Source organism: Cotesia typhae, unplaced genomic scaffold (assembly GCF_013202065.1).
Source record: "Cotesia typhae breed Kobodo isofemale line unplaced genomic scaffold, CoteBio_Ctyphae contig_22, whole genome shotgun sequence".
In the NCBI taxonomy this organism is placed as follows: Eukaryota; Metazoa; Arthropoda; class Insecta; order Hymenoptera; family Braconidae; genus Cotesia; species Cotesia typhae.
In genome coordinates, this window is record NW_027423728.1 from 6,732,807 (window position 1) to 6,749,592 (window position 16,786).

At 30.4% G+C, this 16,786-nt stretch overlaps 1 protein-coding gene across 1 annotated transcript in view; it reads left to right on the forward strand.

Annotated features, from left to right (window-relative positions):
• The first annotated feature begins 15,217 nt into the window (after window positions 1-15,217).
• The window catches only part of Qin (tudor domain-containing protein qin), a 95,781-nt gene continuing 94,212 nt past the window's right edge, over window positions 15,218-16,786 (forward strand). Inside the window, exons 1-3 of the mRNA XM_074237899.1 lie at window positions 15,218-15,435; window positions 16,166-16,459; window positions 16,609-16,703. Of these exons, the coding sequence (XP_074094000.1) occupies window positions 15,327-15,435; window positions 16,166-16,459; window positions 16,609-16,703 (498 nt within the window). The 5' untranslated portion in view covers window positions 15,218-15,326. The remainder of the gene's footprint in view (window positions 15,436-16,165; window positions 16,460-16,608; window positions 16,704-16,786) is intronic.

The window sequence follows — 16,786 nt, forward strand, 5'->3', positions numbered from 1 at the left end:
GGGTGAGAGATTTAATGTGAGGATTAACAGATACAATTGGTTCAATGCACAGAGACCTAAAGTACTCGCTTGGTTGAACATTAACAAATGATAATTAGCGAACATGATCGGTTTGTTCTCGACAAAATTAATTTTAGTCTCTAGCACTTGCACCCGATACTTGATTCGTTTATGTGTTGTTATGTTGCCTGGATAATTCTGTGTTTATGGATACAAATCTGTTCACTGAGTTGAGATTTTACAAAGCTTTTGATCGGAACCTTTTTATTTATTTATTTTTTTTTTTTTTTTTTTTTGTTAATCGTTACGATACTTTATTTAGTGAGTATTGATTCAAGTGATTGTCTTTGCCGCAAAAAATAATGGAAAAATAGTTAATTGGTCAGTTCAAAGCACTGAGTAAATTAACCGTGGTATTGCTATTTTTGTCACTCTGTTTTCTTTGATAGATTGTTTTATAAAAATATAATACCGGATAAAAAAGGGCTTGATCGATTTTTATTTAAAACCACAAAGAGATTATAAATTCCGGAATTTTTACCCGGGATTTTAATTGCGATACCGCGCTTTTTTTTTTATTATCAAAATTTATCTTAAAAATCTTGCGAATTTTTGGCATTTTAATAATTTTATCCTGAGAGAAAATATATATTTATATTTTATTTATTAATTAATGGTTTTGGGGGTTTTCAATTGGATCTAGGACACGTGGATCCGACCTTGACCGTTGATTTTTAAGTGCAGTGGGAAAGCTGCGCATTCAGCGGTAATCGATAGAAATAACTTCCGGCTTACAGCTGATAAATGCTACCAAATTCAATACATATCGTTAAATCTTCAGGATGTCTTCAGGTTGATCTTCAGTTGTTGACTTTTATTTTTATTTTTATTTTTTTTATTTATTATTAATAGGAACATCTCTATTGTTATTATTTTAGTAACTATATAGTTTTATTTTATACTTTTTATTTCTCAAGTTATTGACTGAAAGTACAAGTACAAAAGCTCTGTCGAACGTAAAAATAAAGTATAAAAAGGCAAATCCTTTGACATTATCGATAACCGTTACAGCTTTCACCGTTCAGTAAAACAAAAAAATAAAAAAAATTTCGATTTTTTTTTACAGCAAACAACCGTTTAAATATCTTCATGGTGAATTTTTCTTTAAAGAAAAAGAAAAAAAAAGTTACTTTTCAAACAATCCAGTGGAATAAAAAATAGTTTAATAAAAAAAACCGAGCCACATGCATCGGCCTGGTTGTTACCTGATTTATAAAAATTAGTGAACATGAAAATCTTGGTGGCCCGAAGATTGGGCCGAGAGTTTTCTGATGACCAGATTAGATGTCTTCAGGAGCCAGTCTGCTTAAGTCTTGTTGATGAATTGATGAATAAATATATTTTTATTGACAATATCAAAACGTTCACTAGAGTCCACGATTGAGAGCTTAAAGCTTCTAAAAGTCCACCGATCACTCAAGAAAGTACATTGTCAAAGAAAAAAAAAAAAAAAATACAATAATAAAAAAAGTGTCTGTAGTAAAATAATAACCACTGAATAAGAGAAATGCACTCGGAGCAGTGATCGCGGTGGTTCGCGGGCCGCGACTGAGGAAGGATTCAACTAAGTGCGATAGTACGAGGGTGTTTGTCGTCAACGAGTGTGGTGGTGATAACTCTAATATTAGTACGCAGCAGTACACAGAGCGAGTACATCCTCCCCAATGAGTGGATGATGCATGTGCGCGAGATTTTATGTCGACCACCTCCACTGGGTCGGGACCCCTTGCGGCGGCGCCCTCCGATTTCCTCAGAGCGATTATGCACCGGTCGGACAATTGCGCCCTCTTGGTGCCTTCAATGCTATTTTATGCACTACCACCGACAGCGACTGGGTTTGTGCTCCCTACTCTTATCTGTGCGATGGGTACTGGCTCTCCTCCTCCTCCTCCTCCTCTTACTCCTCCTGGAGCAGAGAGGACACCACCACCAGGAAATGGGAAATGGGAAGCAGGAAAGAGTCGAGAGAGTTGACCGAATTTGAGGATGAGGACGGAGGATAACTGGAACGATGCAATGGAAAACCAGTTGGAAGCACCAAAGCATCACTACCAGAGCCAGAGAGTGCGTTCTGTTCCACACCCTTGCCGCTGTGGTTGTCGGTGGTAGCCTCGATCCTCTATTCTCGTGCCGGCCCCACTATTATCGCGACTTCCACTTCCACCGGCTCCGGGCTTACTTTAAAGAGCCAGCCAAGGGGGAAGGTGGTAAAGACCACCACCACCACCACCACCACCGACTACTAGTGTACTAGACCAGCACCGGCACCAGCAACAGCACCAACGGTACCATCATCATCATCACCACCACCTACGCGCTTTCCCGGGGGCGGTGTTGCACAGCGCGGGGTCTGCTGTTGATGTTCCTGCAGACTACACTGGCATCAACGGCAGAACTTGCAACCGATTCGTCGCAACACCCCACGTTGTGCAACGGGGCGCGTTCTACTTGTATACATCCCCCACGTACTACGATTATACAGAGAATGACACGTGGGAAACTTTATGCTGATTATTTTTTTCCGTACGGGTAAGTTATTGTTTTGTTACGCTTCATTGAGAGTTACAAGTGTAATTTCAAACTTTTTTTTGTTTATGCACGCTGGAAAAAAATTTATTTTATACCAAAGGGAAATTTTTTGAGGTGTGGAAATTATTTTTGAAAATTTTTCTGTTGAAAAAAATTTTCTTGGTTCAAGTAAACTTTTTTTTATAAACAATATTTTTAATATTTTTAATTCTTAAAAATTTATAAGTTTAAGTGTTATCAAATTGAACTAAATATATAATTTTAATAATTGAAATTTTTTTAACAAGTTTTCTTTATGTAACAAATAATTCTTTACTAATTAATTAAATTTGTTATAAATCATTTTAATTTTTAATAAATTAATTTCAATTAAATATTTTAATTATAATTAATTGTAAGTACTTTTAATCCTTGATCGTACAATGTAAAAAAATTAATTTTTGAATTACCGAATGAAGATTTTGGATCACAAAATATCTATAAAAAAAAAAAATACTACGCACAGTCGAGTAGAATTTTATTATTGAATTTGTTGGTAGATATAATTGATTTTTGGGATGAAAAAAGCGAAATAAAATTACCAGGGCTGAATTTGATGCTTTTGTAACAATTTTGAATTGAACACGATAGAGTGATAAAGCGAGGTGTATACATATAATTTTACCGTACGACCTTATGTCATTGATAATATGAATGCATGTATAATAACAAAGCAAGTAGTTTGCGAATAGTAATTCAAACCAAGCCCACGAGCAATGTCGCAGTGTAGCTTGACAATACGTCCAACACAATTTACAGGGTAATCCTTGACAGTGTTAACCGTGTATACACCTTAAAATCTACATCTACATCTCTACATATATGTATGATATAGAGATAGAGATACTATGCCTTGAACCAATATGCATACGCTTTCCACATACTCGCAAGCTCGTCTCCCCTTTAAATTTCTTATCGTTCAATAGACTAACGCATTACTCAGGAAAATCTTGGCAATATCTAACCAGATTTATCTTTTCACGGATAAATTTATTTGCATTCAATATTCTCTCTTAAGTTATTTCGGGTGCACGCGTACTAAAGAATTTAAAAATCTAAATATTTAATATTTAATAATATAATAAAATAATAAATCAACGATCGAGTAAAAAATTCACGCTCTTTTTTATGACATTTGAAGAATTTATATTACATTTTTACAGATTTAGTCCTCGATGTTCAAAGACTAGAAAGCTTTGCTTTAAAATCGACTAAAAATTTGCAGAATTTAATATTTTTATTTTTTGTTAGACTTAAAACAAAAAATAATTAAAAAAAAACAGTGAATTTATTTGTCAACGTTATTCTCTTTGAATTTTATCGGCTTCTTATAAATCCTCCAAGCCGATTAAAACAAAAATAAATTTATAAATAACTTAAGTACCTGAGATATAAGTCTGAAAAAAAAAATTTTATTTAAGCTTCAAGCAATAGAGTAGTTATTTAAATTAAGTAAATAAAAAATATTTATATTGAAAATAGCGAGTGGCTAAATTTTAATTTATCTAATACTTTAAGTTACCAATAAATTTTTCTTATCTTATCATTGATAACTAATTAAAAAAAAGAAAAGAAAATATAATTTTTTAGCTTTAAAAAAATCGGTAAAAGAAGTTTAAAATGCTTGCAATAGTCAGTTGAGTAAACAGCGATTTTGTAAAGAAAAGCCGTGTTTTTCTCTCGCAGCGATAAAGTCTCAAAAGGACAGAGATTCAGAGAGGAAATAGGTTTACCTTTTGCCAGAGTACTGAATCTATACAATACACATAACAGTAGTTATATAGAGTAGAGTAGTACAGTTGTATATTGGAAGCACGCAAGCTCTTCTCTCTAGCATTGGTATTGTATCGGGCGATTCCATCGACGCATCAAACCACCAAGTAGACCTACTGAGTTCCTCCATCCCTTGTATATCCTTGTATTCTACTGCACCGTATGTATAATATACCCACAACAGCTCTGTCTATCATTTAATAGTGGTATCAGTCAAATTCCACAAATACATTTAACTATCTCACTTCAGTATTGAGCTCTCTCAACAGATATATCCACCACTTGTATTATTATTATTATTATAGTCAAAAACAATTAGATATATTAAAAAGACTTCAGAATAAAGCCATGCGTATGATTTTACACACAAAAAATAAATTTCTTGCGCCAAGAAAATTTTAAGGAAAACAAAAATTATTTTGGAGCAAAAAAAAATTTTTCAAGAAACTTTGACTTCATTTAAAAAATTTTCAATCTTCTTTAATATTTTTTTAAGCCAAGAAAATTTACATTCCAGTTAAGAATTTTTTTTTTCACTATTGTTATTATTTTTAAAATGTTAAATAATCTAATACCGAATTATTTACAAAATAAAATATTAAAAGTAAGTGATAAACATAATTATCAAACAATAAATCGATCGAAATTAATAATAAATCATACAGCCGAGAAATCGATTACATACCAGGATTTTCAATGGTTCAATGACCTACCAGAACAAATCAAAAATGAAATAATTTTAAACGGGCTCTAAAGACTCTAATAAAAATGGAATTGTATTAATTATAAATCTGTTAAAAAAATTTTATTATTATAAATGAATCGTGGATAAATTTAATGCGTAAAAATTGTTTATATACATTGAAACTCTTGATCTAGTACTGTGCCGCTTCCGAGTATCTTCACGCCCAAGTTTCAGGTAAATAAGAAAAAACAGTATAACTCTATAAGAGATAATAAATACGTATATATATACGTATTTACTGTCAACATGATAAAAGTATTTGCCGATTGCAACTAAATAGAATCTATACATTTATATATACAGCGTATGTTGTGTTTACACATCAATTGGATATTTTATTTTGTTTATTGTTATATTTACTCTTTAGATTTTTACTTCTCTGCTGATAGTTTTTATAACAATCTCTTGTCTGTGTTATATTAAGAAGAGTGAAGTGAGAAGAGAGAAAACAAGCTTCTTAAAAAGTTTGACAATACTATTATGTGATTCTCTTGACTTGAGTATTTTATAATTTTTTTCCTTCTTGATTTTATATTTATTACCAGTCATTTAATTTTTTTTTTTTATTTACTTGATAAAGTTGTCAATAATATTGATTTTTATTATTTTTTTCTTTTGTAAATATTTAATTTAATAATAAAAATAATAATTCGATAATTTTCCAGATTTGAACTTCAAAAAATCATAGAAAAACATTACTTAAGAAAAATTTGGTTCAAATTAAAAAAAAATTTTGGGATTTCTCTCAGTGTATCAAAGTTGCTAAAAGTTTTAAAAATTTGTTTATTTATTTATTTTTAAACCTTAAAGAATAATAAATTGCAATCTAAAATAAAATAAAATGAGTATTAAAAATCATAATGAAATTAAAAAAATTTTGTGCGATAAAATGAGTGCGAAGCGACGCTCGATGGACTCTTCAGTTGACTAATAAAAAATATATGGATCCACAAAGTGATAAATATTGATGTAAAAAAATTTAATATTCTACGACTGCGTTTAAGTAAAAAGGCCAAATAAAAATGAATCTATGAGATTCGTTAAAGGACTACAAGGTATGTGATGTGGAGTTGAAAGGTCATAACCGAGTTTTCCATCCATATAGGAAGTATGTATACTTCGGAAGCATAGATAGATGCATTTATTGGAGAATGTGTTGAAATACAAAACCATGACGAGCTCTCTACTCTGGTCTAGCAGCCGTATTCCAACGCAACACATATATTTGAACATGCCGAGTGTGGAGGCTACACTGGCAATCAGTCAAATGTTTGCGGGCCCTTTTCCAAATTCATTAACGCTCACCTACTCTTTACTTCTCCTCGGCACTGTTTTATACCGTTCCTTCTGTTCCATGTTGTTCTATTGGGGCTGTGTTCATTTCACTCAACTCACGTTAGCTTCTCTCTTCTATGGCGTACAACCGCGTCCATTTTTGACCACCATGCGGACAGCTTTGCCCTGACGCACAGCGGTAACACACGTCGACGTACTGATAGATCTTCTCTGCGATTGAATTAACTAATGAGTAATTAGCCGGTTTCGTCTCTTCATTTTCCGACCTTGCTCTAGCCGCAGGCTCTCATAAATGCTGTCATTACTGTATCATATTACATTAGTCAAATTATGTTATTATTTTCTTTAAATTCTATTCGAGTTTAAAAATATTGGATTGCAAATTAAAGTATCAATACATTTTTTAATAAAATAAAAAAATTAAAAATTTTCATTTTTAAGAAATTAATTATTTTAATGTTAATTAAATTTAACTTTTATAAGACTTTTAAATTTATTTAAAAATTAAATTTTTTAATTTTTAAAAAAAATTTCTTAAAAAAAAATTTAATTTCTTTAATTTTTTAATTTATCGAAAAATTCTACTTGTAAAAATTAAAAAATTTTGTAATTTTTAAATTAATAAAAATTATTTTTTTATTTTTTATTCAAGAGTTTTTTTTTATTAAAAATACATGAAATGTATTGCGGAAATTTTTTTACAATGTAAGACTTAAAAAATTCTACGACAAATTTTTTACTATTTAATATTTTTGGTAAGCATTACTTATGACCTCTGAATTCTCGCATTTGATAGTTGCAAGCGCTTGCATTTTGTAATGTCGACTCTGAAGCGGTTAAACGTCGGAGGAATAAAGCAAAACCTCGAGGGTGGTTTATTAAACGGAAGCTGAGGGCGGACATGAGAAATTTTGGTTTAAAAATGTTGAATTTCATCGTGCATTGATACAGACAGATGTTTTGTGCACACCATCAAGCATGACTTTGAGGAAGCTGAAAGAAAGAGCCAGAGAATAAATTCGTGTTGGCTTTTGCTCAATTCTGGGAGAGATAACTCACCCACTTAGGGAAACCTCGTTGGAAAATGCATTCTGAATAAGTCAGTTTTCCAGCTCACACCTCACACCTCACAACTCACACCTCGGGTTCTTGCCTATCCCTCCCTGCGAGCTTACTTACTTACTTACTTACTTACTTACTTATTTTTTTATAGATGCATAAATATATAGACCAGCCAGCCAGCTACTTACTTCTTAGACTCTTCTACTCGGGATGTCGGCCTTTGCGCGAAATTTTTATCGAGGCCAAAAGCTCCTTCCACGAACGACACTAATGCTTCATGTAAATGTCTGCCTAGACATTTTTCGGCTGACTTTTATCGTCAGACTCTCATAACTTAACGTCATATTTACGCTGAAATATTTATTTAATTTTTTTTCACTCATTATTTTTTATCAATGTACTTATAGGCTTGGAAAAAAAAAATTTTTAAGATTTTTTTTTTCTAAATTAATTTTAAATTTATAAAATAAATGTTTGGAATTTTTTAAAGTTTATAAAAATAATTTTTAACACGGATTTAAAAACAAATAATAATAAAATGATATATTTAATTTAGTTGATAAAAGTTTATAAGAAATAATTAAATACTTTCTTACAAGTATTATTAATAAAGACTTGGTCTTTTTGAATTAAATATTATGTGATCGTTTTATTTATTTTTAGTTTTTTATCCGACGAGTGTTAGTGATGCCAAGTACTGCAATTAAAAGTGTTTGGATGAACGACAAATAAATGAATGGTAAGTCTGTCTCGGAGTTTTTTCATCAGTTCGCCATTTCACTTTAATAATTGAATGCTCTTTTATTCTATTTCATTTTATTCTTTACATTTTATTTTTATTTTGTACAGCTTTTTTTTTTTTTTTTTTTTTCTATTATTTCCTTCAGCTTCGGTGCGCGACTGTTTAAACGAACAAGGATGCATCGTGTAGCATAGAAATGGAAAAATGCGGAAGCCACACTGTAAAAATGCTTCTTCTTCCGGGTGAATATCGAAGGTTGGGTCACCTCGAACGTTTTTTACCCCGACGCGAAGTGCGGATTCTTATTTTAATTCATTTTTTATCGAGAAGGTTATAGTTATGATTATAAACTTTATAAAGGATGTTTGAGGAGTCGGGACCGGGGTTTAAAGTGGAAAAGAGGACTGCTGTCGCGTTTATGCGACGGAACGCGTGGAGTATAAAATGGATGAGATCGAACTGCTCTTGTCCTCGGCTCGTCCTGTTACGTTCCGATGCTTGCTCGTAAAATTCTCTTAAACGTTCCTCTATATAGCCAATGTAGTAAGTAAGTAAGTAAGTAAAGAGAAGAGCCCGGTGTTGAGGTTAAAGGAGATCTATGCAGAATAAAATAAATCCGAAAGAGGGAAATAAACTTTTTTAAAATAAAGGAAAATAAGAACCTGCTGAGTTCAGGGCTGAAAAAAAACTTTAACTATACATCCGGGGACATCTTCAGGAAATTAACGACCAAGATTCTCTTTTGATCGTCAATTTTTATTACCTAATATGCATTGTCTCTTCGCTTCATTTTATTTATACTAGATTTTTTATGTGTCCATCGATTTTCGATCAAATTAAATTGACAAATTATTTACGAGGAGAACTTTCTTTATAAATTTCAAAACTTGAATTTTTTCTTTTTTTATTTTGACAATATCACACTGATAGAAGAATTTTTTTATATTTAATAGCACTTAGTAGAATTGTATAATTTTTTCAATAAATTTGCACAATTTTTCATTTAATTTTTTTTTTTTAATAATTCAAAAAAATTTATTTTTCCCGCGTAAGCCCCAAAAATAGTTTGAAGATTTTTTTTTTATTTTCTACCAGTAATAAAAGCGCCAAGAAAATAAAAATTGTCAATCCAACTAAACAAGTTAATAATTTAAATAAAAATTTTAGGCTTTAAATGAAAAGTCCATAGCCTGTCATAATAAACTTGGAAGTAAATGAAAGTTTAAAGTTTAAATGTCTACCCTACGCCCGTCTAGTTTATCTGCTAGGTCGAGTAGCCAAGTGCTTGCTACCTACCTTGACTAAACATTGTCTGCGTCTTGGTTATTCATATATAATTTATGATATAACAATAATAATTGAGGTGTCGTCTGGAGCGGTAGAAGCTGTCAGGTCCGTGTGTGAGCTTCTCTCCTGTCTGACTGCAGTTAGGCTGAGATATGTAGGTCGTCTTTTCTCTGCTCAGTGAATTTGGCTTGGAGATTCTCGACCTCTACCTACTGCGACCTATCTAAAAGTAGAGGTTGAGGTCGGGTTTTTTCCCCCGATGAGAATTCCTAGCGGAGAAAAGATAAAAAAGGTAGAAAAGCTAAAAAATAACGCGGATACCGCGACCTACGACGGCTGATACTCCAGTAAGGGTTTCATTCAAAACCTACCCTAACGTGTCTACGGCTACGGCGGTGCTTAACCCTCGGCGTTACTAACCCTCCTTCGATTCAACTGTCTCGTCTCGACTCAACTCAACTTGTAAGGGTGGCGAAGGACTGAGAAATAAAATGAGGGTGTTTCAAGTATTTGCACTGTTACACTACGAATGGTTTTTTGCATACCGTGACATTTAAAAAAATAAAAAAATTTTTAAGTATAATAATTAAGAATTTTAACTTTGATATTTATCATATCGTACCTAAAAATTTGAGATGTTAAATGATTTTGGTCTTACAAATTTTTACTACAATTATCTAATATGATCAAAATGAGTGAGAATAACAGTCACAATAATTTCGATAGTTTCTTAGAATTTAATTTATCTAATAGAAAAATTTTTCTAAAAAATTAGGAACAAATTTTGAAAAAAATATGTGTAAATTTTTTTTAATAAATAGACAATTTTATTGACGGAAAATAGCTTCAAAGAAAGTAGTCATTTGAACTGATAACTTTCGGGTTGATCATTTTCGGGTTATCTGATCCGAAAATCTTGCGCAAAGTAGTCATTAAAAATAAAAACACGTACGATACAAGTATAGTATTGATGTGAGCAGGAAAGTGGAGGATGATGAGGGCAGTGATAGACTGAAATATTACTGTAATTTACCTCCCTGAGAAAGAGGATAAGAAGAGAAAGTGGTGTCGAGGGATCGAGAGAGAAAAGAGAGGAGAAAGAATGGAACAGAGCTTGAAAGTGAGGGGTAGAAAGCGAATACACGTGTCATTGGGAACCTCGAGTGGGAGCGAATGTTGAGGGTGAGGGCAAGTGGCTGTAAAGAGGAGAGAGAAGAGGAAATGGTGAGGCGTGGGTGCCCAGGGGTAGCGCTACAAGTGGTGATAGATGAGGCTAAATTGTCGTTATTACCCTGGTTACAACCAAGATAAATTGTTCTCACCCAACTGTGAATCCAAATAGAGCGTTAACCAGTGAATTAACATTGTTATTCTATATTTATCTGATATTTTTACTTCTTCGGTATATATATATATATATATATATATATATATATATATATATATATATATATATATATATATATATATATATATATATATATATATATATATATATTTTTTTTTTTTTTCATAAATAGCTTTAGGATTTTTTTTTCTGTCGAGCAGAAATTTTTATTTATTTTCTGTCTGAAAAAAATTTATGAGGGAAATTTTTACAACTAGGGTCTTTTACATCGTTCTTTTGTGTGATTAAAATTGTTAATTACGTTTAGAAATAATTTTTTTTCAATTATTTATTAAAATATTTAAATTGATAAATACTTAAAAAATTTTTTAAGTCTTTTATTTTTAAATTTTTTATTTTCCTTTTCTTTTTTAAATTTTCTTTCATGACGTTAAATTTCCCTTTTTTAATTTCACTCTTTCAATTTAAAATTTTCTATTTTATCTTTTTCCATTTATGATTCAATCTTTTTGTTTAAAAAAAATTATTCCCTTAAAAATCCTTTTATAAACGGATTTTAACAACCCTGGAAGACAGAAAAGACAGCGCTTGTCATAATAATGTCTATGTAGGTCATCCTAGGGCTTTTTAGGTCTGAATCGTTTTTTTTAGATCTGATTCTTGTAACCAAGAATGCAAAAAACAGACCGACACACATACTTACACACCCACTGTCGGAATATGCAATTAATTTAATAGCAGAGGTAAATGTTGTAAATTTTCCTGGCAATGCCAGTCCAAGTCGAATAAAATTTTAAATTCCTCGATTGAATTCGCTAAAATTTCACTCTGTTTTAAGCATGTAGTTATATATTATTTTGATGGCGTTATTGGTTGTGCGGTTTAAAAATTAGCGAGAACTTTTTGACGTCGCAACATTGATTTTTAGCGACCAAAATCATTTGATGGATTTTAAAATTTAATTTATTATTTTATAATTAAATTATCGAGTAAATTTTTAGTCAGTCACTGTTTTTATCGATTGTTTTTTCACACCTAATATTTTTATTTATAAAATAAAATTATTTATAGAGGATAAAAAATTTTATTTTTCCTCACATATTTATTTCGTATCTCTCTAGTGAATTTTTTAGTAACTGCCTACTGTTTATAAATTCAAAATATATTTACAGATATAATATGAATATGAGTACTTTCATTTTTCGCACCAAGCTCGTCCGCTGGCCAGTTATAGTTGGTGAATAAATAATAATAATCGGCATCGGACTAAATCCCATGAAAATTTAATCAATCAAGGGGAAGGCGTTGGAGACTACAAAATTTGTTTCTGCTTGATACGTTGAATAAAATTATGAATTATTTAGTAAATTTTTTTTGAGGAAAAATTTTTAAAATAAAAAAAAATATTTTTAACTCTTTCACAAAAGTAAAAATTTATATTGATAATACCATAATAACAAAAATTGTGAGAATTTTTTTAATTTTGAATAAAAGCGTTTTATTTTAATTTATCGCATTTTTTCTTTTTCCATTTCTCTATTATTGGCTGGCCACTATTTCATGCTGTGAATTGACGGATAATAAATTCATTGATCTAGAGCAGTGAAAAAAAAATTTATTTCAGTGAATTAATATTTATTCGTTAGGAATTTTTAATACATAAAATAAAATAAAATAAAATAAATATGAGGTAGTCTTTCTGCTGTGATTAATTTTGAAGGATAGAGTAGAGGTATGGCTTTAGTGTACAGAGTGTAATTGTGTAGAATAATGTATTATCTATACATAATCATCAGCGTCGTCCCTTGGAAGATGCTCTTGAAACCACGAGGCAACTTGCCGTCTTGTCACGTAGCCCCTAATCTAGGTCAACAGAATTGAATTTAGAACCAACTCAAGTGAACTACCGTCAACACAAGGGTGTGTATAACATGTACGTGTAAGCACCTCCAAAGGTTGCTTGTGTGGATAATATGTGTACAATAGATCCTTCGTCTGTGCCAGCCTACTGGGAAAAGTAAAGCTTTTACCTTGTACGAGTTCAACGGGGTTAAAAATTTTTTAATTTTGAATTAAAAATTGTATTTTGAATTTTTAATTATAATTTTTGGATTATAAATTCAAAAATTAAATTTTGGCTCAATTGTTTGGATTAAAAGAATAAAAAAAAATTAATTTTCAGATTAAAAATTGTAAAATTAATTTATGACACAAATTTTGAAATTAAAAATATAAAAATTAATTTCAAAATAAAAAAATTCAATTTCCAATACCTGAAAAAATCAAAACTCAATTTTTGGAACTTTCTTTCCATCAACAATTCAAGTAATCTCATCCAGGGATTCAAAGTCCATAAATTAAATTCATCGTTATATATAGAACAGAGTAACGATTTGATTTACAGTGATAGAGAAAGATGGGCATGATAAAATACAAGTCCTGCAGACATGTCTTAGCTGCGAGTTCTGGGCTGCAAACTAGTCTCCAGCAGCCGTCATCATCCACATCGGTGTGTGTGGTATGCGGTGGTACGGTCGTTCGACGAGATTGCTCTCTGAAAATCCGTGAAGCGAGGATGGAAACCCGGCAGGAAGTAATAGCCGAGTGATAGAGTCGGGCTTGCAGAATTTTTATGGGGAAATCGATGTCGCTGAGCTCTGAACCGAGAATGAGTGACTATATACCTAAAAAAGACGTAAAAAAGTTTAAAAAGCGCGGGGATTATGACTAAGTATTGTACCTCAGAGAAAGAAGGAGAAAAGAAGAAGAAATAGGTGGGATCTTTCAAATAAAATGATAAAAAGTTTGAAATAAAAGCAACTAGCGAGAGATCAAGAGAAATGAGAGAGGGTAGAAAGTAAAACAGACGTAGACGTGTACCGGGATGCTATTGAGTTTGAGAAAATCAACTTTGTCCAACTTTAAGCGAATAAGAGCTCTCGGGTCTAGTTCTGCTTCTGATTCTGATTATAGATCTTAACATTCTTCAGATCGACTGAGCCAACTCGGAGCTCAACTATTTATTTATTTATTTATTTATTTTTTTACAAAAATTATAAATAAATAAAATTTTTGATCTTGATAAAAATTAGCTTGTGTAATTGGCCAAGTCCTTGGATTTGAACAAGTTGCGTTCTTATTTTGATTGGCCTACAGTACATGTCTTATCTATGTCCCACGTGGTATCGGGCAGAGTAGAACTGATTGCGAGTATGAGTGGAGAGGAGGACAGCGTACAGAGGAGAGGATGCCTTTACTTCGACGATAATACTCGCTAGCCTGGCAGTACTTGGTTTTCCCTCAAGCACTTTTATTTCCTGTCTTCTTACCGTTGAAACGGCATTTTGCTGGGACTCATAACGGATTCTCAGCCGCACCTAGACCCGGATGGCACTTGTCGCATAGCTTCATCGCCAATCCCTTTTCGCTAATTTTTTTATTTTACTTATCAGACTTCGCTTTTGTCGCTTCTATCAGATATTATTTTATTAAGCCATTTATTATGATTTTTTTTTAAATTATTGTTTATTAATTATGAAGAAACTTATTATTAATTTATGCACTGTAAAAATTAATATATCTTTTTTATTAATTTAAAGTTTTAATATTCAATTTAAATATTGTTCATTTATTGTTTTAAAATTTTTTTTCTAACTTTTTAATAAAATTAATTAATTTTTAAAATTATAGAAATTTAAATTTAAATTAATTCTATTGTTTTTATTGTAAAAATTTTTTTAGCTAATTATTTATTGAATTTTCATTAAAAAAATATTTCATTAATATTTTACGATACTGATATTGTCTGACAGCGGGCAATTCTGTTAAATCAAAAATGGACTTGAAATTTAATAAAATTAAAAATGGAATTTCTTAAAAATTATTTTTTAGAACAAATTTTTTTGTTAAAGAAAATTAGAAAATTGTCAAGTGACAGCTAAATTAAATGACATTAAAGATAGCAGTCATTAGAGAATTTTTAAATTTTATTTAAAAAAAAAATTACTTCCAAAAAATGATTTTTAATTTATTAAAATTTCTACAAGCCCATTTTTTCAATAATTTTTTTTTTGGAATAATTTATTTATTAAAGAAAATTAAAAAAATTGTCAAGTGACAGCTAAATTTAATGCCATGCGAAATTTATTTTCATCTAAATTAAATGTCATTTTTTTTCAACATTCAAATTTTCCCGCCATTCAAATCATTATTCCCGCCACAAAATGGCGGGTCCGCTGAGCCTATTAAAGAGAACTCGTGGGATTGGCTGAAACAAAAAACACTTGAGACCGAGTTTAAGCTTGTCGCGGCACGTTGTTCGATGTTTACACCGCCGAACCGATCGCCGTACCGCATTCGTAACTCGGACGTCTTAAATTGTGTATCTAAGTCGCATTTCTCAGTAATAAATTTATAAATTAAATGCAATTAATTAAAAATTAATCATGAGTATCGAATCAAGTGACAGAATAGTAAGCAGCCATCTTAATTATCCAAAGATTAAATTAAAATACTTAAAGTGTTACTTCTGTTCGACAAATTTCTATTTATCAGGTAATGTAAATGTATAAATAAAGCCCTTTGTCTTCTCGCATGTTGTAATTTGATTCTTAGAATTCTTAGAATATAGTACAAATATTTTCATTACTTCTCTTTATCGCTTATAAATATTTTTTTACAATGACGCAATGTTTTTTGTTGAGATTTAGGTATTTAATTAAATTGTTTTAAAATAAAAATGAAGATATTAAAGGCAACAGACATCTTAAAATTTTAAAACTTATAATTGAACAGTCATGAAAAAATTTTTTAATACTTTTTTTAACAAACAAATTTGTTCAAAAAATTGCATTTTTTTTTTTTTTTAATTTTTTATGTAAATTAAGTTAGCTGACATTTAAAAATTTTTAGAATTTTTTTTTTTTTTACTGAAAAAATGTTTACAAAAAAAATTCTTAAAATTTTTCAAAAATATTTTTTAGTTCTAAATTAATAATTATCAAAAAAAAATTTTTTCTGTCGCAATTTATTTATTATTTTATTCTTAAAATTATTAAATATATATTGAATTAATTTTTATTACAATGTTCATAAAATTAAATCATTAAAAAAAAAATTAAATGTAATTTTAAAAATCGTCAGATGTCTGCTGATTTTAATATCATACAAAAATTAAATGCCTTTTGTTGAATTATATCATAGAGAAAATTCTAGACTTTGAAACATTTTTTTTATCCCAAAATTCCAAGTATCATATTTTCTTTTGTTATGACTAAATATTTAGATCATGCACGCATAAAAAAAAGACTGCCAGTACTACTGAACTGCGGACACACGATATGCGACAATTGTTCTCGATTGGAAGTAAAAAAATCATGCGCTGCCTGTGCTGATGGACCTGATCTCGCTGGTGGTGGTGATAATAATATCGAGACGCTGTTTCCATTGAATATCTACGCCCATGGACTAATCTATCTTTACAAAAGCAGACCACGTCTAAATGTGCAGCCGATCAAGGAAGACACATTTAAGTTTGAAAAGTCTTTAAAGGCACAAATTAATGCTGCCGAAGCTTCAGGTATCATTTTGATTAAATATTTTTTACATAAAGTTCCATACATGCATTTTTATGACTAATTTTTAATTTTTACTTGAAGATTTTTATCAAATTTTATTGTTTAAATAATTAAAAAAAATTTTTTTTTTTTTTTTTTTTTTTTTTATTAGTCGTTGCAGATTTTTGTAACGAATGCAGTAGTGTTGCTACAGCTCAATGTTTAGGGTGTAATAATGCGTACTTTTGTAGCAATTGCTTCACTCAGGTTTGTTTATCATTTTTTTAATTAATAACTTATTTAAATATTTATTATTATTTTAAAGTTTCATTAATTTCATTAATTGATAC